Below are 23,806 nucleotides of genomic sequence, written 5' to 3' on the forward strand. Positions count from 1 at the left end.
TATAGTTTCTGCTTTCATTTTATCTATTATTTTCAATACTCACGAACCCAACAAGTGGTATTAGAGTCTGTCACAATCCGAAGTACTGAAGAAAAAGTTGAGAAGGTAACAGATGGATGATCAATCTTTATCGGGCATTATGATCAAGCTAACATTAATCAACTACTCGATTTGGAGGCCTCGCATGGAAGATCTTCTTTACTGTAAAGATCTTTAAGATCCAATCGATGGAGCTATTGCTTAGTCCGATAAAATATCAGACAGAGAATGAGAGAAATTGAATCGCAAAATCGTTAGGCTGCATCCGATAATGGATTGATGATAGCATCTTCCATCATATTTCAATGAAGTTAATACCCATAGTCTCTGGTTGAAACTGAAAAGCCTCTATGAGAGAAAGACGGTGTAGAACAAGGCGTTTCTAATTGGCAAATTGGGGAACATAAAATTTGAGAGGACTTCTATGGCAGAGCATCCAAGCAACTTCCAAAACGTAGTGAACCAGCTCGCTGCGATAAAGATGGCATTAGATAAGGAGCGCCAGGCCCTATTATTGTTGAGTTTCTCGTCCAATAATTGGAAGACTTTGGTGATGTCTCTAAGTAATTATTCACTGGGGAGGTCGATAGCCTTAGCAATGATAAAAGATTGTATTCTTAACGAGGAAGCCAGAATGAATGAATAAGAAGTCTTGAGCCACAATGAGGCCCTCGTCATGAAAAAAAGGAAGAAGCAAGCAGCGACTCCCAATCTAACTCAAATGATGGCCGTGCTAAATCATGAAGAAGATCTAAATCATGAACTAGTAGATGTTACAACTATGGCAAACGAGGCCACTTTAGAAAAGACTATCGATTACTAAAGAAGAAGCCAAAAAATAAATTAGATGGTGATTCCAGCTCGGATAATGAAATGAAAGCAGTAGCTTCAGATGGAAAGATGATCGTTGTTTGTAACACAGCAGACAATGGTCTTATAGGTACCATTGGCCATGACTCTACCTAGGTAATCGATTCGGCCACTTTATATCATGTTACAGCGAGGTGAAAATTATTCTCGTCTTATCATTCCGATATCTTTGAAATGGTAAAGATGGAGATTGATGGAGAATCAAAAATTATTGGCATTAGAGCTATTGTGCTAATCACGAGTTTGAGGCACAGACTGATATTGAAGAATATTTGATATGTACCAGATATTCGTTTAAATTTGTTGTCGACAAGAGTATTAGATGAAGAAGACTACCACAGTATATTTGAAGATTGCAAGTAGAAACTAATCAAAAAATTACTAATAACGGCAAGAGGTACCAAGTAAAGCTCTTTCTATCACGTAAGTCAAGCTCTATAAAGAGTGGGTGAATGCAGTCAAAAAATTTTCTACCTTAAAATTATGGCATGAGCGACGGGGACGAGCCAAAAAGGGTTGAGTGTCTGACACGGACCGTGGCATCGCTTGGGTCCGGTCCGTCGCCACTTTAGGCGAACTCTATTACAGGATTGCAGAAAAGAGCAGCCACCATGGTTTCCCAGCAGGCTTCTGCCACACTGTCGGCGTCGGCGGGCACCTAAGTGGTGGTGGTGTGGGGACCTTGGTAAGGAAATATGGTCTCGCTGCTGACAACTTCCTGGACGCCACGTTAGTTGATCAACGGGAGGCTGTTGGACAGAGAGTCCATGGGGGGGAAGATCTCTTCTGGGCTATCAGAGGAGGTGGAGGAGCAAGCTTTGGTATCATAGTCTCGTGGAAGGTCAGGTTGGTCCCTGTTCCCCCCACTGTCACTGTTTTCACCCTCCACAGGACCTTGGAGCAGGGAGCAATAGAGCTTCTGAATAAATGGCAATACGTCGCACACAAGCTCCACGAGGAACAGTGTGGAGAGAAGGGAGTGGTGGCTGTTTTTAGTTCTTCGTTTCTTGGGGGTTATGCTGAGCTGCTCCAGCATATCGGGAAGAGCTTTCCAGAGCTGGGGGTGAAGAGGAATGACTGCAGGGAGATGAGTTGGATTCAATCCGCCGTCTACTTTGCTGGATTTACAAACGGAGAGCCCAAGGAAATTTTGCTGGATAGGGATTTCAGTTTTTACTCGAAGGTATTTCTCAAGGGCAAGTCTGACTTTGTGAAGGACCCCATCCCTTTAAGTGGGTGGGAAGGGATCTGGAGAAGGTTTACGGCGCAGGGTGCTGGCTTCATGCTCATGGATCCTTTTGGTGGGAGGATGGGTGAGATTCTAGAATCAGAGATTCCATTTCCCCATAGGCGGGGGAATTTGTTCAATATTGAATGTATGGTTTCATGGAGAGACAGCGGGGTTTGGACACCTGAAAAGCACTTGGATTGGATTAGGAGAATGCATAGCTATATGAGGCCCTACGCATCAAAGCATCCGAGGGCTGCTTATCTGAATTGTAGGGATCTGGACCTGGGCAAGAATGAGGAGGGTAATACAAGCTACTCAACGGCTAAAGTCTGGGGTAGGAAGTACTTCAAAAATAATTTTAAGAGATTGGCGATTGTGAAGGGTGAAGTTGATCCAGAGGATTTCTTCTGGAGTGAACAGAGCATCCCACCTCTTATTTTAGACAAAGAAAGGAGGTCGAGTTTGATTGGTTTCAAGGACTAATTTCTAAACCCGAGCCACCTATCAAACACTTCCTTTGATTAGTGAAGAATGTATAATTGGGAACTTTATACATGATCTGTTATGCTCATGTAATCCTTTATCTTTCACATCCTGTCTGAACTTCTTTCAGGTTCTGTAAATTTTCTGAATCTAAATAAAGTTGTTTGATGGCTGGTTACAGCCTCCATTACCATCCAAAAAAAAAAAAAACTTGGCACATGGTCTTGTTAATTACTTTAGTAAGCAACAAAGCATCGTATGCCAAACAAATGCTAACTGAACCAATCAAGAGTTTTCTGAAAAAAAAAAAAAAAAGGAATCTCGGTATCTTAAATTATGCTATCTTTTGGCTCAAAAAGAAAAAACGTTGTCCTTTTTCTGGACTCCAAAATCTACTATTATGTTGTGCTTGCATTGTTAAGAGTTTGAAGATGAACTGCTTTTACCTCACTGCTGATCAATAGATGTAATACATTGTTTGGATGCTAGCCTTTTGTTCCCAGGAGCCCAGAATCTCTAGTCCAAACTTTATGGCCTTCTCTGCGCCCATGCAGCCAGTTTAAGGATAGCAGCAAATCCTTTCAAATTATAGGTGATCATGAATAACGATGGACATCTGTAACAACTATCCAAACTCGAGCTTGTCTTCCATTCCGAGAGCTCTAACGATCCCTGATTGCCGGAAGAAAACAGGAAGAATACAATAAAAGCTGATAAGTACTTCGGCCGTGACCATTGGTTATTTAAACATAGTAACATGACTAAGACCTTGGTGAAAGCAAGAGAAAATAATCACAAGTCCGAAGGTTCATCTGCTGATTATCATCTCCAGCTCGGTGAGTTGTCGGCAGCAACACCCACCAAACAACGACCAAGAGACGTTGCACGTTAAGATTCCAAGGATAAGAGCATGCTATGGGCAAAGCTACAGGAAAAGATTCAAGACCCATTGCAAGAGCTGATGAGAAGGGTACTTGAGGACCTCAAGTCATCAGCCAAAGCATGAAAACGAATGGAATATAAAGTGAGGTTTTTAAAGCAAATTGTTACTGATTCATAGTCAAAAGAAGAGATAAAGAGGCTGCCGCCACTGTAATTGATATTGAAACAACAATACCTCTCCTCGGATCTTCTCTTTCTTGTGACCAGGCGTAAGGTAATTTGACTTATGCCCTAAACAGCCATTTGCACAGCAGTGCTTTTGCACATTTACCATTTTTAATAACCTGGATGGGCAACCTCCCATTTCATCAAAAAAAAAAAAAAAAAAGGAGCATGCTATGGCCGAACATAATAGTAATGAGGAATAAAATCAACGTGTCTGCAAGGCAATGTGATGGTCTCGGTGTGTGCCATGTTGTCACCAGTGCAGCCGCAGGCTCGTTTGGGTACGGAAGACACTCATCACACGACAACATGACATGAATTCGCCTTTTATTGTCATTTTTAATGTTGGGACCGCCGTATCCAATTCAAGTTTTTTCGACGTTTGGCTAACAGTATTTGGAGTACCCTCCATTTCCATACAAAAAAAAGAAGATATTATTTGGAGTAATGGTGGCTCAGTATTTAAGTGTGATGCGTCTAACCATCTGGCCCTTGATCTTGCAATCAGATCTACGAAAGAAAAAGCTAACGTGCAATGATCCGAGCAGGAATGAAAAATCTTATGCACATTGACATATGAGTTCTAGAATTATGGGAATAAAGGGTTGTTGCAGCAAATGGTAAGATGACTAGCAGGCGAATCCTATACAAGTTTTGTGTTATACATGCTCAATGTAGCAAATGGTGGAACCCACTACACAAACCTAACACACACACACACACATACTATTATAGTGACATAAAGTTGCTATTATGGTGATATAAAGTTGCAATACTCTGTCCAAATTGTGCTAGAACACAATCGAGTTGCATCAGACTATGAAAAGCTGCGTCAAATCATATTAAACCACGCACACAAGGAAATCACACTAACTCATGCGTGTCATGATACGCCTTGTCAGGGCAAAAAAATCAATCATGTTATACTTGACCATGCTCACCGTTATCTGCTGAATTAATTAAATATATGATAGTACCTCGCCGGCCAACCTCGCTGCCTAGCATTGCTTGCATTGTCGATTTGCTTTGCTAACGATTTTTGGAAATAATTTGCTACCACCATGGAGACGTTTTGGAGTGAGAAATTCAAGTCCCCAGTTTCTTGTTGTGGAATATGGAGGTAACTTTCCATTAAAAACCACTGTGGAGTCAGTTCCCTCGCTAAGGTAGCAAGGCTTTCAGCCACGGCTTGTCCAGATTGGCAACATGCATGCCAATCTACTGATCCACTGGACGCTAGCCCCTTGGTTCCATCAAATCCTAATATTACGTTTATCAGAAAAATTCCTAATATATTATATATACCTATCATCTGATTTCAGCGGTGGAACCATACCCTCTTGTCTAATTTTTGAGAATTCAGCCAAGTACGCTGTTCGAGCTAGAAAACAAAAATGTCAGCATGGAGCGATGGAGTGATAGGTTGGAAGGACCTTGCACCAGATGGTTTCCAACTTTTTTTCCAAGGGACACTCACTTTGTTGGGCTCATGTTTATTTTTGCTTTGCTTCAGTGCTAATGGAAGGAGCAGAACAATTGAATCTTCTTAAATTTAAGTTTCTCATCTTGGTCCACAGTTTTCTAGCTCAGTTAACAGGCGCTGTTCTACTCTTCTTTATCATAAATCTTTTCTTGATTTTCATAAGCTCTAGGAGCGGATTAGGAAGATTCAAAGATCAGATGTTTCCTCATCAGATGAGAATGGATGATGCCATCATGTTAATGTTGTCGATGTCTAATTTGATCTCTCTGGTTGGGATGAAATGTTGTCTTTGCTTTCTCCCTTTTCTACGGTACCAATTGTTCAAGACTATGATGGACGAGGCCTTTGTAATACTACTTGTGCTGATCTATGGATCTTTTGATGCCTCTTGAGCATTCTATCTACTCATCTGAGTCTCCTTTTCAGTCCTCTTTTCTCCTGTTACGTCGTTGTTTTTCAGTGGTTTATGACTTTTGAATACTTTTTTCTCTCTCTAGGCATGCCTCTTCTCTTTACTAACTCTTGTATATTCTCCTTTATGCTCGGTTACGAGAGAAAAATAGGAGAGAAAAAAAAAAAAATAGGAGAGAAAGTTACTACTTTCCTTTAGTTGGAATATTTTTTATAAAAAAAATAAAAAAAAAAAGAGAAAAATGGAGAGAATATAAATTTTCTCAAATCCATAATCTTTTTCTCCTCCAAATCGTGGAATTGAAAAAAAAAATTGAGAGTTAGTAAATCTTTTATAATTTCTATCTTACCCTTTTAATGATAAAGAATAAAATTAATATTGCACTCAATCCTAAAGTTTATTTCAAACATCCCATCTAAGCCTCCCATCCGATTGAGACTCTTTGGATGGAAAAAATCAACAAAAATAAAAAAAATTAAAAAATAAAATCTTTTTGATTTCTTTCAAGGATATAATAGTAAAAAAAAGTTACAATATTTTTTTTTTTTTTCTTTCTTCTTTGCTTCCTCACTGATATTTTCTTTGTTCAAGAAGGAAAATTTTTTTTTTTTAACTTTCAATCAAGAGGAAAAAGATATATATATTTTTTTTTTTTCTCTCCTCACTGATATTTTCTTTTCTTTTTCTTTCCTCCCTAAACTCCCAACCAATACATTAATCTTATGGGATGTATGTATCTATTTTATCTGGTCGATATGCATTAATTTTTAAACATTTGAGGTCATGCATATAATTTGCTCCTGTAAAAGTTTGGTACACCAATCATTTTTTGTTAGGTAACACCTATTTGTTCAGATTTCCTGAAGTAAATAAAAACTGAAGCACGTGGTTTTCTTTTTCTTTATTTAGACAAAGGAGAGAGGTTTACCCTGTTTCATCAAGCATATAAAAAAATTCAGCATATAGATGCAAACAACATATATTCCAATAGAAAGTTCGTTTACCAAAACGATTGTAACCAATGATCATTTTTGACAAATTGCAACCATCCATCACATGATTGTTCTTCTTGCATGGATTATGACGGGCTAGCCAATTTTAATTTTTCTTAGTTAGATAGCCAATTTTAATTTTTCTCTAGTTTTGTTTAGACTTTGCAGAATAATCGTGGGAGGCCATCTGTTCCAGGTTTGAACTCATAGCCACCACCAAGCGTACGCTGTGGAGGAGAGGTGTGCCAACCCGCAGAACCAATTTACCTCAGCCAATCACCTGTCAAATTAGATTGCTTATTGCATAAAGATATCACCTATAAGAACCTTTCAACATCCATATGGAGATGCAGACAAAGAACAGAAACGATTAGGTTGGGTGGGCATTATCTTCGAATTGACAAGCAAACTACTCCCAACATAGAAATGGAAAGATACAAGAAGGGTTCCCCTCGCGATAGCAGGAGCATCACCAACCTCTCTCATACAAGGGAAAGAAAAAGAAAGAAAAGATGGCATTAAGCTCCACAAATCTCGCTCTATATTGCCTTCTGTGCCTGGCAATCTCATTAGCCTCTTCTCATCCAGCCTATGAGAGCTTCCTCCACTGCCTTTCCCTTCACAGCTCACCTTCCACCAACTTCTCGCAACTCATCTACTTTCCCAACACCGATTCCTACTCCTCTCTCCTCCTATCATCCATCCAAAACCTCAGGTTCGCATCTCCCACTACTCCAAAGCCCCTCCTCATTCTCCAGCCTGCGGATGAGTCCCAGATCCAAGCTTCGGTCATCTGTTGCAGGATCCACAGCCTGCCAATGAGAGTTCGGAGCGGGGGGCACGACTATGAAGGCCTGTCCTACCGGTCCGACCAGGACAGCCGCTTCATCTTGCTTGATCTCGCAGGCCTTAGATCGGTAAGTGTCGACACGGAGCATGGCATCGCTTGGGTCCAGTCCGGTGCCACTCTAGGCGAACTCTATTACAGGATTGCAGAAAAAAGTAGCCACCATGGCTTCCCTGCAGGCCTTGCCCCACTGTCTGCGTCGGCGGGCACCTAAGTGGCGGCGGTTGGGGGAACTTGATAAGGAAATATGGTCTCGCAGCTGACAACATCCTGGACGCTACGTTTGTTGATGCCAATGGGAGGCTCTTGGACAGGGAGTCCATGGGGGAAGATCTCTTCTGGGCTATCAGAGGAGGTGGAGGAGAAAGCTTTGGTGTCATAGTCTCGTGGAAGGTCAGGTTGTCCCTGTCCCCCCCACTGTCACTGCTTTCACCCTCGCAGGACCTTGGAGCAGGGAGCAATAGAGCTTCTGAATAAATGGCAATACGTCGCACACAAGCTCCATGAGGATCTATAACTCAAGGTTCATATCCAACCCGAGGAGGGTGGAGAGAAGGGAGTGGTGGCTGTTTTTGAATCTTTGTTTCTTGGGAGTTGTGCTGAGCTGCTCCAGCATATCGGGAAGAGCTTTCAGAGCTGGGGGTGAAGAGGAATGACTGCAGGGAGATGAGTTGGATTCAATCGGTCCTCTATTATGCTCGGTATTACAATGGAGAGCCCATGGAAATTTTGCTGGATAGGAGTCTGCAACCGAAGGAATTCAGCAAGAGCAAGTCTGACTATGTGAAGGACCCCATCCCTTTAAGTGGATGGGAAGGGATTTGGAGAAGGTTTTTGGAGCAGGGTGCTGGGTTCATGGTCATGGATCCTCATGGTGGGAGGATGAGTTAGATTCTAGAATCAGAGATTCCATTTCCCCATAGGCAGGGGAATTTGTTCAATATCCAATATCTAGTTCGATGGAAAGATAGTGGGGCCTCTGCATCTGAAAAGCACTTGGCTTGGGTTGGGAGGATGTATCGATATATGAGGCCTTATGTATCAAAGCATCCGAGGCTGCTTATCTGAATTATAGGGACCTGGACTTGGGTAAGAATGAGGAGGGTAACACAAGCTACTCGACGGCTAAAGTCTGGGGTCGGAAGTACTTCAGGAATAACTTCAAGAGGTTGGCTATTGTGAAGGGTGAAGTAGATCCAGAGGACTTCTTCTGGAGTGAACAGAGCATCCCACCTCTTATTGTGAACAAAGAAACGAGGTCAAGATGGATTGGATTCAAGGAGCTAATTTCTAAACCCCGAGCCACTGATCAAACGCTTTCTTCGATTAGCGACCGATGTATTGTTGTGAAATTGGTACACGGTCTCGTCATTTAATCTAGTAAGCTCAAATTCCAAAACATCGTATGCCAAACAAATACTAACCGCATCAATCAACAGTTCTCTAAAAAAACTGAATTATGGGTACATTTATGGTATCTTTTTGCTGAAAAAATTGATACATTTTTTCTCGTCTCCGAAATGTACTAGAGTTTGAAGATGGACTGATTTTGCCTCAGTGCGGATCAGTGTAATTTAATGCATGTTTTGGATGCAAGCCTTTTGTTCCCGGGAGTCCAGACCATCAAGTCCGAAACTTCATGGCCTTCTTTGTACCCATACAGTGGGAGGGGGGAAAACCTGTGCCGGACCCAAGGGTGCTCTAGTGCAACAGTGGTGTGAACATCGGAGGCTGTGTGCTATGGAATAAATCTCCTGAATCAATCGACCACTTTTCTCCAGCTGCGACTTCTTCGCTTTGCTCTGGAAGAAGATTTGTTCTCTGCTTGGAATGCTGCACTCACGTTCTACTTTTGAAGGGATTTGTACGGATTTGAAGAGGCGAAACTTTCACCACCTCTGCACAGCCTTTAGTCAAGTTGGTATCGGCTATGGCTTGGGCTGGTTGGAGGGAACGACACAGAAGGATCTTCATCAACAGAAGTTCTTCTCTGTTTCAAGGATTGGTCCTTCTTCTGCAATATCGAGTTAGTGGAGAAGGTCTTCTTTTGTCATCGCTTGGCTTCTCTGGATGTTCTTCTGCTGGGTATGAAATGCCACTATGTGCACCAACATAGCAGTAATGCTCCCACTGTGAGCCTTTTGGATTTTCACTCACTTTGCTAAGAATAGATCAGTATGCTATCTGGCTTGTACGGATGATATACTCTTTCAAGAAACTTCACGATGCTCTTGTGCCCATGTCTGCATCTATTCTGGACCTAATAGATCTTCTTGTCAACCTTCTTCGGCTGTTTCATTTTCAAGTTCTGATTACTACGCTGATTACATCCAGTTTTCAATAGTTTGAGATGAAGTTTTCAATGTTTCAGCACGAGTATATATGCAACCTTTGCGGTCTTATCGTTTAATTCGATCCGGTTTAAAGTTTTATGTAGAATGGTACTTGGCTGCTTGATGCTAAGGATGCTCGTTAATCTCAGATAATTTTGGCTAGAATTTTCTGTTTTACTCCTCTTCAATATAATCTTTGTTTCTTTAGCCACTCTGTATCCTTCCTGTACTTCTCTTGAAATAAAAGACAGATGGCTGCTGTAGCAGCCTCCTTTATCATCAAAAAAAAAAAGGAAAAAAAGAATTCTATGCTGTTATGTATGATTATCATTTCTTCTATATTACTCCTACAGGATGGCCTACATTTTTTTTTTTTTTTTTTTTGGTAAAGGAGAAAGTCCAAGGGCAATATTAAACATTATAAAGTTTTACAAAATATGAACCTGCAGCAGCAGCTACCAAGCCAACAGGTCCGACAGCCATCACCCAAAACCATAACCAAAATAACAAGGATCACAAAAGATATATCCTGGACAAAGTTTGCACATACATCATCACTTTTAGAAGAAGAAAAATACATAATGTAAAACTTAAAATCACTATGCTGAGTGAGTCTAATGTTGAAAGATTAGGCCGCATAACTTGGTGAAATGAGCACAACTCCATAAATAGATCTGACCAGCTCTGAGCATGCCAAATTGATCTGAACCAGATTAACCTGCCTATGAAATTAGTGCATCGAACAAATAAAATATAAGGAAACCCATGAGCCAATAACTTAGGCATATAGATCCAAATAGGCAAGGTCCTGCAAGAAGCTTTAGAAGAACAACCAGCATGAAGGAGAATAAACAGCATATAACTTAGTGATATATAATTATGCATTGAGAAAATCCTTGCAGCGTATAGAGTATCAGAGTAAGTTTCTGCAAAGACTCCCTGGAACACTGACCTATTAGAGACTGCAAAATTGTCCACTGCAGGTCAAAATTGCAACATAACAGAAAAAGGTGAGGAGACGAATCAACATAGAATGCATGAAAACCAACTCTTGATACACACGAGTGTTATAGGTGCCGATATATAAATGCCGTGAAGTAAAGGCCAGAGGCATAAAGTTAAAGACCAAGGAGCAGCAAATAAAGCATAGAGAATCTTCAGCATGCTCCAGCAGGATATTGAAAATTAATATTGCATCATAGTAGAATATGAAATGAGTATTGCCAGATTGTTGCCATAATTTCACAAGAAAGACAAGGTTAAAACACCCTGGAGTAGATTTGCACCAGTTCTCCGATACCCACTTCAGCAATTTGGTTTTGTTTCCAGGTAACGCTAAAGCCCTCCATAATTATAGTCCACATAAGCAGAATGACTGATCCTGTGAGCCTCTGCAGAAATAATCCTTTGCGAGAAACAGTAAAGAGACCATTCCCATCAGTTAAATTTTTCTGTGAAACATCATGTGGGAAATTTGAAATCATAGCTGTGTAAGATATATATATTGGCTGCCTTTCCCATCAGTATCTAATTGCAGAATCACATCATGTGAGAAAAATGATACCAAGAAGGTCCCTGTAAGCACCTATATATCTTTTATATGAACCACAAGATAAAACCATGCCGATATTCAACAGTAAAATCATATTTCCCATCATTCACATTTAATTGTGAACCATCATCTGAGAAAGGGAGCTCATAGCGAATTAAAGGCAGAAATAAGCAAAATAAGTAAGATGTCTGCACATTCCCATCAGCAGACGCATCATTTGGGATGGAATTGTAGTTGCAATAGGGACCTTTTGCATGAAGTAAAGCATAATTCCAACTGCAGAAACACACACAAGTAGCAACACTTATTGGGAACTGTGAGTTGTAAGATCTGCGAACAGACATAAAAAATATCCTTCGAGCACATGGCATGAGAACAAGTTTGTGTATCTTATATGGAGGATGGCCTACTTGCTATACTAAATTTCTATACCTTCATTTGTTGCGGTTTGGATAGTTTGTTACGTCTTTTTGTATTCACCGTTGTTAGTTGTTACTATCTTGTTAATGAAGCAGTATGCTAGCCTTTTCACCAAAACCAAAAAAATCTATTGATCCATTGGATGCTAGCCTTATGGCTCATTTGGAAATAATTTATCATTGTATCTATCATCGGATCGCAGCGGTGTAACTGGAACCATATCCACTTATTTAATTTTGAGAATTCAGACTGTGCACCGTTCCAGCTAGAAAATTGAAATGTCAACTTGGAGGGACCAAAAGTGGCAAGTGTTAAGATTTGATGCCTCAACATTCGGTCCACATTGAGCCACAAGGAGGTCCGCGATGAAAAACGGAGTCCAATGAGATCAAGATTATCCCAATCGGAGTTCGGACGAGGAGATATGAGCGATCGAAGTGATGGCACGATGCACGAATGCCGACACCGGTGGGGGCCAGAGGGACCGGCGGAGGCCGCCTGGCCAGCAGAGATGCGCCCAGCGTGCAGCCGTGGCGGCCTAGCGCGCGGATGGGCCAGGCTGGCGTGCGTGGCCCAGGCGCGGGCCAGGCGGGCCCAACGTGGCGAGCGTGGGGCCGGCCCAGTGCATGCAGGCGGGCCAGCCCAATGCACGGGTGCCCAGCCCAGCGCTCGTGTGGTCCACCATGGACCGTGGGGCGCTGGCGGCCTACGGGAGCCACGTGGACCGAAGTCACGGTCCACGCGTGGTTCAAGGGTTTTTGTACCGATCCGACGGTCCAGAAAGCTTCCGATCGAGATCCAACAGTCTAGGAAAGTCTTTGGTTGATCTTAGGACTTCTAATCACGTTCTAATACAAATTTTAAGCCTTTTTAAGGCCTGATCTGGAACAGAGAAGCATGTGGTGGCTTGGTTTTGTGTACGGTGCACACAGGCTTCCGCAGGAAACTAAGAACACCGTGAAAAGAGAGAGCACACGGCGCTAGAGAAGGAGCAGGGCTCCTAGACAGCAGATAGTGGTCGCTTCAGGGTTCAATGGGTCTTCCAAGAGAGAGAGCTTTTGTAGGGAGAACTTTCTGTGAGAGAGAAATTACGTGTACGAGGGTTGAGGGTGAGATCTCCTTTGTAAAATTTCTTTTTCATAGTGAAGTTTGCATGCCCCGTGGAGATGAGCCTTTTTACTAATCCACATATTTTGATTATTTTATTTTATTTCTTCTTTCTTCCTACTGCATCGCGTGGTACTGAAAAGATCTTGGAAGGTGGTGTCCTGGCCAGACATCCACCCAACAAGTGGCATCAGAGCGAGGCAGTACAAGGACGCAGATTGCAGTGATGGTGAGCAAGACTGAAGATGGAGAAGACAGAATCAATCAAGATGGAGATCAACAAGTTTGATGAAAAGAGTAATTTCTCCTTGTGGTAGGCAAGGGTGAAAGACGTGCTCATCCAGCAAGAGTTAATTGATGCTCTCTTGTGCGATGAGAAGCCGACCACCATGGAGGTGTAGGATTGAAAATAGCTACAGATGCAGACGGTGAGTACCATCCACATGTATCTAACGATGAGGTGGTGATCCATGTACTTAGCGAGACTTCTCCGATAGTACTGTGGTAGAAGCTCGAGGAGTTGTACATGGGAAATCTCTCACCAACACTTTTTCTCTAGAGGCAGTTTTACCAGCTGTGGATGACTGAGGGACAGAGCATACAGGAGCATCTAAATCACTTCCAGAAGATCCTCACCGATCTCCTCAGCATTGACGAAATGTTGAGAGAAGATCAGAGCGCTGGTTTTGCTAGCGTCGCTTCCACCTTCGTATGAGTCTTGGTGACTGCTCTTCTAGTGAAAAAAAACCATCAAGATGGATGAGGTCACCACGATGATACTCCAGAATGAAATTCTCAGGAGGGAGAACCTAGCTTTAAGCTCAGGTAGCGGTAGCTCAGCTTTGGTGGCTTCTGGAGGAGCAGAGGCGGTAAACGGAGCAACAGGACATCACGACGAGGGCAGTCCAAGTCCAGGAGGGATTTGAGCAAAATCAGGTATTATCGGTGTGAGGAGTTGGGCATCTAGCCAGAGATTGTCCTTACTCAAAAATCGGATGATGGCTACTGTGGCGATGGCTGGCAGCAATTCAATGGAGGTGTCCTGGAGATATCTGACGAGGTATCTATTTCTTTCCAGCAGTGATATTAGATTCTGCATGCACCCATCATATATGTTGCAAAGAGGAGCAGTTTGACTCCTGGAGAATAGTGAAGGCACTGTTTATCTGTCGGATGGATCGAGCTATACGATCAGAGGTATTGAGACGGTCAGCTAGAGGATACATGATAGTGCAGTAAGAAGATTGAAGGAGGTCCGATACATATTCGATTTCAAGCGGAATCTCATCTCACTGAGTAGACTGGATTCGAAAGGCTATAGGACAGTAGCTGGTGGAGAAATCCTGAGGGTGCTACGCGGCGATAGGATTGTGCTGGAGGGAAGAAAGGGAGCAGAAGACATTATTACCTGACAGGGAGCCCAATACGAGATGAGCTTTAGGAGCCAGGTGGAGCTCAGAGCGAGGTGGAGCTCCAGGTGGAGGTGGATCGGGCACGAGACAGGAGACTCAGGAGGACGAGAGGCGACGTCACAAGGTGAGATTCATATTGCCATGGGATGATGCTCCGAGCAGTCTCAGGTCAAGAGGAGCATAGCATACGATGGAGATGGGATCGAGCGGTTTGGCTCGACTCCCATGTTTGCCCATCCATGATCAGCAGACGATTGCCCCAGGACATGGGGACGAAGAAATTCAGAAGCTCTCGAAGTCAAGAGGAGGCCGAATATCGAGTCGAGATGGAGATTGTTAAGATTTGATATCTCGATATTCAATCTATATTGAGCCCACAGCGAGGTCCGTGATGAAAAACAGAGTCCAACGAGATCAAGATCACCCCAAACGAAGTTCGGACGGAGGAGATACGAGTGATCGAAGTGGTGACACGATGCACGAGGTGGCAGGCCGACGGAGCACGCCCGGCCCGGCAGAGACGCGCCCAGCGCATAGCTGCGTGCAGCCCAACACGCGAATGAACCTAGCGCGAGCGCACGTGGCCCAAGCACGGTCGGGCCCAAGCACGGTCGGGCCCGGTGCGGGTGGGCGCGCGGGCCGGCCAAGCTCGAGCGAGCGCGCGAGCGCCCAGCCCAGCGCTCGCACAGTCCACTATGGACCGCAGGGCACTAGCGGTCTACAGGAGTCGCATGGACTGAAGTCGCTGTCCATGCATGGTTCAAGGGTCTTTGTGTGCGATCTGATGGTCCAGGAAGCTTCCGATCGAGATCCAACGGTCTGGGAAAGCTTTGGTTGATCTTAGGATTCTAATCATGTTCTAATACAGATTTAAAGCCTTTTAAGGCCTGATCTGGGAACAGAGAAGTGTGTGGTGGCTTGATTTTGTGTACGGTGCACACAGGCTTCAGCAGGAAACCCAAGAACACCGTGAAGAGAGAGAGCATGCGACGCTAGAGAGAAGGAGCAGAGCTCCTGGACAGCAGACAGCAGTCGCTTTAGGAGTTCAGCGGAGTCTTCCAAAGAGAGAGCTTTTGTGAGGGAGAACTTTCTGTGAAAGAGAAATTGGGTGTATGAGGTTGAGGGTGAGTCTCCTATTGTAAATTTTTTTTTTCGTAGTAAATTTGCGTACCCCGTGAAGAAGAGTCTTTTTGGCTAATCCACATATTTTGGTTGTTTTTGTTTTATTTTTTTTTCTTCCTGCTGCATCGTGTAGTACTGAAAAGATCTTGAGAGATTGTGTTCTAGTCAGACATCCACCCAACAGCAAGTTGGATTTTTTTTTTTTTTTTTTAGTTTTTGTTATGTTTTTTTGTGCAAGAGAAGTTAGATGCGTAGAAGTAGAGTATGGATCTTCTAGTGTGCTGGCGGCACCACAAGATGTGGTGTATCCATGGATGATTGCCATCGTACTACGGTGGATGGCCATCAAACAATACATATGGCATGCATTGCATGATCCGTGATGGTGCGTAAATTGTTTGATGGTCATCCGCGGGTGCACCGCACGCTGCAGGAGATCTGTTCTCATAAAAGTTACAGCGGTGCCAATTATTTTTAGGTAGGAGCAGCTTGAGAAGGTATGCTCCAAACTGATCCTCTCTTCGTTTTAAATGAAGCAAGGAAAGCCATCGGCCCATCTCTACTTCAGGTATCAGAAACGCTATCCTCTTCTGGTTCAAAATTTCCGTCCTAAACTGATCAAGATGCCATTACATTATCCTGATCAACTTATCCTCAGCGTCCTTGCATGCCTCTTAGTTTCAACAGCCAACTCTATCATGAAGACTATGAAAGCTTCCTCCGGTGCCTCTTTCTCCGCACTCCACCCTCCTCCAACATCTCCGAGCTCCTCTACACCTCAAACACCGCTTCCTACGACTATCTCTACCAGTCGTCCATAAGAAACCTCAGGTTCGTGAACCCAGAAACCCGAAAACCATTGGTTATCGTCACACCCACCAATGAATCCCACGTTCAAGCATCGATCATCTGCTGCAAGGAAAACGGCCTCCCGGTTAGAGTCCGAAGCGGCGGTCACGACTACGAGGGCTTGTCCTATCGATCGGAGAACGACCGCCCGTCCGTCATCATCGATCTTGTCAACCTCCAGTCAGGGGCCGTTGACCTCGAACAGGGCACGGCTTGGGCCCAGGCCGGAGCTACTTTAGGCGAACTCTACTACAGGATTGCACAAAGCAGTGACTTCTATGGATTCCCTGCAGGTATTTGCCGCACGGTTGGTGTTGGTGGCCCCGTAAGTGGTGGTGGTTTCGGGACCATGTCAAGTAAGTATGGTCTTGCCTCCGACAATGTTTTGGATGCTAAATTTGTTGACGCTAATGGAAGACTCTTGGACAGAGAATCCATGGGAGAGGATCTCTTTTGGGCCATAAGTGGAGGCCAAGGAGCAAGCTTTGGCGTCATAGTTTCATGGAAGGTCCAACTGGTTCCTGTCCCTCCAACTGTTACTACATTCACCATCCACAGGACCTTAAGCCAAGGAGCAATTGACCTTGTCAATAAATGGCAGTATATAGCACCTAACCTCCACGAGGACCTCTTCATCAGAACTGTCATACAACCACAAGGTGAAAGTAGTGAAAGGAGGGAAGTAGAGGCTTTGTTCAAAACTTTGTTCCTTGGGCGGTGCGAAAAGCTGCACCAATTGATGGCACACAGCTTCCCAGAGCTGGGATTGAAGAGGAGTGACTGCAAAGAGATAAGCAGGATCCAGTCTGTTCTTTATTTTGCTTACAACACGTATGATAAGCCCATGGAGGTCTTGTTGGATAGAGGTTCCAAGCCTGAGAGGTTCTTCAAGGCCCAGCCTGACTTTGTGAGGGAACCTATCCCAAGGCTTGTGTGGCAAAAGATTTGGTGGAGGTTTCTGGAGGACGGAGCAGGGGTCATGATCATGGATCCATATGGTGGAAATATAAGTGGTATCTAGGAGTCAGCTACTCCATTTCCCCACAGGGAGGGGAACCCATGCAACATCCAGTATTTTGTGGAGTGGAGGCAGAGAGGGGCAGGCTAAACGCATGGGTTGGATTAGAAGGTTTTACAATAAGATGACTCATTATGTGACGAAGAATCCAAGGACAGCATATCTCAATTACAGGGACCTTGACCTGGGAAAGAACGAGGAGGAGGGTAACAAGACAAGCTACGCGAAGGCTGAGGTCTGGGGAAGGATGTATTTTAAGGACAACTTTCAAATTAAGGTTGGCCCTTGTGAAAGGCAGAGTAGATCCTGATGATTTCTTTACGAATGAACAGAGCATTCCTCCTCTGATTAGAAAAGAATGGAGAGTTCGGGATGGAATTTTAGAGGAACCAATTCCGAAGCCCATGTTGCTGAATGTGTTTTAAGAATAATTTTAGGAAAATATTCTGGGAAAGCATAAATACAGTGATTATTGTAACCTAGTTAATTTCTTTTTTTTTTAAAAAAAATAATTTGTTTGAGATTGAATAAATTATTTTTGTTGTGGTGTAGAGAGGACTTCTTTAGTCCCACATCGGTTAGAGTTAAGAAAGAGTATGGCTTATATAAATTAGAATATTTCTTTCCATGTGCGGCACCAAATGACCAAGATCCACTGAAGCCCAAAGATGGTCATGAGCCAAAACGCGCTGTCTGTGGGAAGTCTCTGCTAAGAGTTGAAATTTTTGCTTGATATTTTTTTCTTTTTATCGAGGATAACTATGGAAGTATCGTTGTGGAATTAAATGTGGAACCTCTCCCAACAAAAATACCGAGAATGGAGCTTAAATTTAATTAATATGAATTACTTGAATATATGAAATTTTAGAATTAAATTCAATCTATATTATAGATAATGCCAATAAAATTATTGGAAGATGGTGCCTAAGATCAGGTTTTCTAGTTTTCAAAAAAAATATAATATATAATTGTTGACACTCCTATCTGCAAAGTGAATGAGTAGAGTAATTTTCTTACATGATGACACTAAATCCTAGTCCAACTGACTTAACGCAATCTCAACCTTGGTGACTAAATCAACCCTATCCTAGCAAATCCAGCTTAATTAACAAATCCTCAGCCCCTCGCTTGGTGTACACTTGATCTTGAACAATTAAGTCACATTCATATCCAATCACGACCAATCATGCCTCGATATTTTTGATCAAATCCTATCCTGATGAATCTAATCCTTAGACCTATAACAGGCATTCGACCCTAATCACCTTCTTCTAAAATGGAAGAGGAGGCGGATGGAAGCAAATTGGGTAAAACCACGTGGACTAAAAGTAAAATCTCGATCAATTTAAAATGGAGTCCTCTTTTTTACATGGGTAAGAAATTGAGAAATTTTATGTCATTTAAATTTTAAATAGCTAGAGTAAAAGGATAGCTTAACTACAGAGACGGACATGCTATAACAAAATGATTTATAGGACTACCAAAAAAAAATGAATTTCAGAAAATATACATGCAATTTCTAACATTTTTAAATAAATAAACATATATAAACAAAAAATGATATTTAAAATTATTTTACAAGATATAAGTTAGGGTAGATTGGTGCTTATGTTTAGTTAACCCAAGTTATACATGTAAAAAATTGTCCTAGGAAACTTATTTTTCCAGAATTATCAATAAATTGACACGGTTTTATATTTCATCTTCCTACCGGACATGATTAAGGATTTTTTGTATGAAACTTACTCTTCCAAGCTCATCAAGTTTGTTGTCATGTTTCCATCCTGTTTTAGTAATTTTTTACAATCTAAAAATTTAACTATTTAGGTTTCTAGATACATATTTCATTAATTTTTTATTTCATAGCAGAACCAAACATGTGCATAGAATAAAGAAAGGTATTGGAGAAAGGCAGGACTTTTTTTTTTTTTTGTTGGGGGGGGGGGGGGGAGCATATCCAAAATCTAAACTTTAGTCTTTGAACTTTCTGAACCATTTTAATATTGCCCTTCGCCCATTTCCGATGCCTTTCTCACATCAAAAATCCTATATGGCAATTATCGGTGTTTACATGGCTCCGTTCATTTGAATAGGTAGCACCAACACTAACTGGATCTCTTTTTTTTTTCCATTCTTCTTCTTCTCTCTACCTCCGCCGCCCCCCTCTCCCCCACCCACACCGGCTCGCCACCCGGCACCCTCGTGGTTCCCACTCCCATCGGCCTGCCCCTCCGACCGCACCCCCATTTGCTCCAACGTCGATGGACGTGCGCTACCATTTCTCGACATGAAGGGAGAGGAGTTGCTCGAGCTCCTTGATGAAGTCGATGGCTCCATCGATGATGGAGGCCTGGTCCCCTGCGGTCAAAAACAACATCGTCAAATGAGAAAATATGGATGGAATTGGTAGAAGATGAGAGAGAGAGAAGCAGCGAGCGTATGCGTTGGACGAAAGAAGAGGGCATGACGGCGTGAAGGGCGGCGAGGTGGTCGCCTCCCATCCTATTAAGCATACGGGGGGGGCGCAGAACCCACCGAAGGGGGTGGCAGTGGGAACTGCAGGGGCACACGGGGCGGGGGGGTGCCAAGGCCGACTGGGGTGCGGTTGGAGGGGTTGGACCGGCGGGGGTGCGGCGGGGCAGGTGTCGGAGCGAGTCGGGGGGTGGGGGTGTGCGCTAGGGCATGCGGGGTGCAGGCAAATGGGTCAGTCCAGAGGAAGGAGAAGACTCTTATATATAGGAGTCTTCTTCGTTTCTTTTTTTTTTTTTGTATTTTGCGATTCGTGCACGATGTCGATCGAACTTGATTGTCCACGTAAATATTGGTTCAGGATGAAAAAAGTAAATCAGTGATAAAAAATCATCGAAAGGATAATATTAAAATAGTTCAAAATGTTTGAATAGAGATTATTTAAAAAAAATTGATACAATTTAAAGACTATCAATCTAATTTATCTAATATTTATTGGCCCTACAAATAATTCCGTATCCAGTCGTGTTCGGCAAGAAATTTGTCAGATAGAATGTCTAGAAATCTGGCCCTATACCGAACTCCAAAATCTAATATAAAATAGCCATCTTTATTGTTCTTAATCACAATTATCAAAGAATTAATACTTTCTCTCTACAATAAGAAAACCGGATTTTCAAATCCATCTCATGGATCTTACCAAAAAAAAAATCTATCTCATGGGGATCCCAATAAAAATATACGAAATCTTAATCCATATTTTTCATCGATCAGACTCTTTCTTGACTTTTAAAACAATCTCTCACGTGCTGGCGTGCATCACGCCTGTCAATATTTGTTGATTTTATGGAAACCACCGATCAGACGGACGATTCACACCGGTCTAATTCCGAAGGCCAAAATGGTCAGATTCAATCAGATCCGCATAAATATATATTATTAGGAGTCCTATACACCGTCCGTTCAATAGAGCGAAACCGTCAATCCGCCGTCTCTCTCGATCCCTCTTTCACCGGTCTCCACCGCCGGGCCCGTCTCTCATGCACCCAACTCCTATATACGAATGGTCATCAGCCGCAGTTTCTTCCAATTTGCAACTTCGTTCAGATGAGCCAGAGCGGCGGTATCATGCGGCGAAGCGGCACTGCGGCAACCAAGTGCGTCGGAAGATAAGAGGAGTTGGAAGAGAGATCAGACGCGTGCCCCGTTCTAGCTGGAATAAATGTCAACGTGGATGCTGTGCGGATTGACACATTTTGATGCATGAAATAAGGCGGTGTTGATGGACTTTTTAAGGCGACTTGCTAAAGTGGAAGCTGAAACTTTTGCTTCTTTATCAAAATGGGAACAAATTAATTCTCTCTGATTTCAGACGAGATTTTTGGGCAATCTGATACCTTTCTCGTTTGTGGGGAAAAGCAACCATATTTCCTTTACGTATCTCCACTTTCAGATACCATTCTAGCTGGAAGAAATGTCAACGTGGATGGTGTACTGAGTGACACATTTTGATGCATGAAGTAAGGTGGTGTCGACCTACTTTATATGGCAGGGTAATGCTGCTCCTGAAGCGGACACTTTTCCTTCTTTATCAAACAGAGAACAGATGCTTTACTTCTGCTTTCAGAAATAGTTTTTTCAGCAATTTGATACCTTCCTTCTTTGTGGAGAAAAGCAACAATACTTCTTTCACGTATCTCCACTTTCAAATATCAGAAGCCGGCTCAAATATCTCTATCCTCTTCTGGTTCGAAGTTTATATAGAAAGCTTTAAACTACTCAAATCGCAACCAATTCTTCTTTCTATTCCTCATCAGTTTCAACAGCCAACTCAAATCTTTGTATCTGGTTCCAAAAAGAAGTCATGAAAAAGTAGAGATGGCTACAAGCTATGCTAATTTCATTCTATGCTCCCTTCTACTCATCTCAGTTTCAGCCAACACAAATAATCATCAGGGCTATGAAAGCTTCCTTCAGTGCCTCTCCCATCGCACTCCACCGTCTACTAACATCTCCCAGATCCTCTACACTCCAGATACCACCTCTTACTCCTACCTCTACCAGTCCTCCATTAGAAACCTCAGGTTTCTAACCCCCGAAACCCACAAGCCCCAACTTATTATCACGCCCATTGACGAATCCCACGTCCAAGCATCAGTCATCTGCTGCAAGGAACACAGCTTTCAGATTAGAGTTCGAAGCGGCGGTCACGACTATGAGGGCCTCTCCTATCGAGTAGAAAACGAAAGCCCATTTGTGATCATCGATCTCGTCAACCTTCGGTTAGTGGCTGTTGACCCGAAACAGGGCACAGCTTGGGTCCAGGCCGGTGCTACTCTAGGTGAACTGTACTACAGAATCGCAGAGAAGAGTGAATCCTATGGTTTCCCTGCTGGTCTTTGTCCCACCGTTGGTGTTGGCGGCCACATAAGTAGTGGCGGTTTTGGGACAATGTTGAGGAAATATGGCCTTGCGATCGACAATGTCTTGGATGCTAGATTTGTCAATGTCAATGGAAGAGCTCTAGACAGAGAATCCATGGGAGAGGATATTTTTTGGGCCATACGAGGAGGAGGAGGAGCAAGTTTTGGCATCATAGTTTCATGGAAGCTCAGCTGGTTCCTGTCCCTCCCACTGTCACCGTCTTTACCATTCGAAGGGCTTCGAGCGAGGGAGCAGTTGAGCTTGTCGACAAATGGCAGCAGATAGCACCTGGACTGCAAGAAGACCTGTTCATCCAAGCTGTCGTACAAGCACAAGGCGGGAATACTGAAAAGAGGGAAGTGGAGGCTTTGTTCAATTCCTTGTTCGTTGGGAGGTGCGGAGAGCTGCTCCAATTGATGACACAGACCTTTCCAGAGCTAAATTTGAAGAGCAGTGACTGTAAGGAGATGAATTGGATACACTCTGTTCTACATTTTGCTCACGGTACCGATGAGAAGGCCGTGGAGACTCTTTTGGATAGAGTTTCCGAGCCAGAGAAGTTCTTCAAGGCCAAGTCTGACTTTGTGAATGAACCCATACCAAGACTCCTATGGGAAAGGATTTGGGAGTGGTTTCTTGAGGATGGAGCAGGGATGATGATCATGGATCCACATGGTGGGAGAATAAGTAGTATCTCTGATCAGCTACTCCATTTCCACATAGGCAGGGGATTCTATACAGCATCCAGTATTATGGCAGGTGGTGGCAGAGTGAAGCAGCCTCATCTGAGAAGTACATGGGTTGGATTAGGAAATTATATGAGGAGATGAGTCCTTATGTTTCCAAGAATCCTAGGGCTGCATATCTTGGCTACAGGGACCTTGACCTGGGAAAGAATGAGGAGGTGGGTACAAGACAAGCTACTCCAAGGCTGAGGTCTGGGGCAGGATGTATTTTAAGGATAACTTTGAAAGACTGGCAATTGTCAAGCGCAAAGTAGATCCTGGTGATTTCTTTAGATATGAGCAAAGCATTCCTCCTCTGGAAACAGAGGAATTTAGGAGTTCAGGGTGGCGGTCTGGAGAAGCCAATTCCAGAGCCCATGTTATCGAGTGCGTTGTTGGAATCTTTCTAATTCTGAGATACGTGCTAGGATTTTCCTTAAACGTGTCAGGAAATTAAACAAAAAGTTTGTGATGCAAACAAACAGTTATAGTCACGATGAAGGTGATATACTCTTTGTACTCTATAAAATTTTATTGAGCGTGGTTTGAATTTGATATGATCTATGATACGTATATTTTTCGACATTCATTGGTCAGTTTGGATGTTTTGATTTTTTTTATTTTAAAATTTTTGTGTGTATATATAGTCAGACTAGAATCAAACCGATCAGATTTAGACTCAGATCTGGTTAGATCAAAATTCTATAATATGAGTTTTGCATCAATGATTCAACCGTTAAATGTGATTTATTACCTCAAAATTGCTTGTATACAAACAATCATATGATTTGAAACCCCTAACCTATGTATCAAGTAGTCAAAAATTGGATAGCCTAAATAAAATTGAATTAGATGTATTTTTTGATCACTTGATGCATAAATAAAATCTTCTAATCATATATTTTTGATGT

General features: G+C 42.8%; 1 protein-coding gene and 3 pseudogenes across 1 annotated transcript; all 4 read left to right on the plus strand.

Annotated features, from left to right (window-relative positions):
* Positions 1-912: 912 nt before the first annotated feature.
* Positions 913-2,827, plus strand: LOC105041470 (tetrahydroberberine oxidase-like; annotated as a pseudogene).
* A 4,258-nt stretch (positions 2,828-7,085) lies between these two features.
* On the plus strand, positions 7,086-10,075 carry LOC105040585 (tetrahydroberberine oxidase-like; annotated as a pseudogene).
* Positions 10,076-15,532: 5,457 nt separating this feature from the next.
* LOC105037119 (berberine bridge enzyme-like Cyn d 4) lies at positions 15,533-17,737 on the plus strand (annotated as a pseudogene).
* Positions 17,738-20,527: 2,790 nt separating this feature from the next.
* LOC105040584 (berberine bridge enzyme-like Cyn d 4) lies at positions 20,528-23,469 on the plus strand. Its single transcript, XM_073253308.1, is given in 4 exon segments — positions 20,528-22,357; positions 22,360-22,869; positions 22,872-23,072; positions 23,075-23,469. Coding segments are annotated over 4 exon segments (1,722 nt in total). The 5' UTR covers positions 20,528-21,624; the 3' UTR covers positions 23,353-23,469.
* Positions 23,470-23,806: the final 337 nt, after the last annotated feature.

Source organism: Elaeis guineensis, chromosome 3, assembly GCF_000442705.2.
Source record: "Elaeis guineensis isolate ETL-2024a chromosome 3, EG11, whole genome shotgun sequence".
In the NCBI taxonomy this organism is placed as follows: Eukaryota; Viridiplantae; Streptophyta; class Magnoliopsida; order Arecales; family Arecaceae; genus Elaeis; species Elaeis guineensis.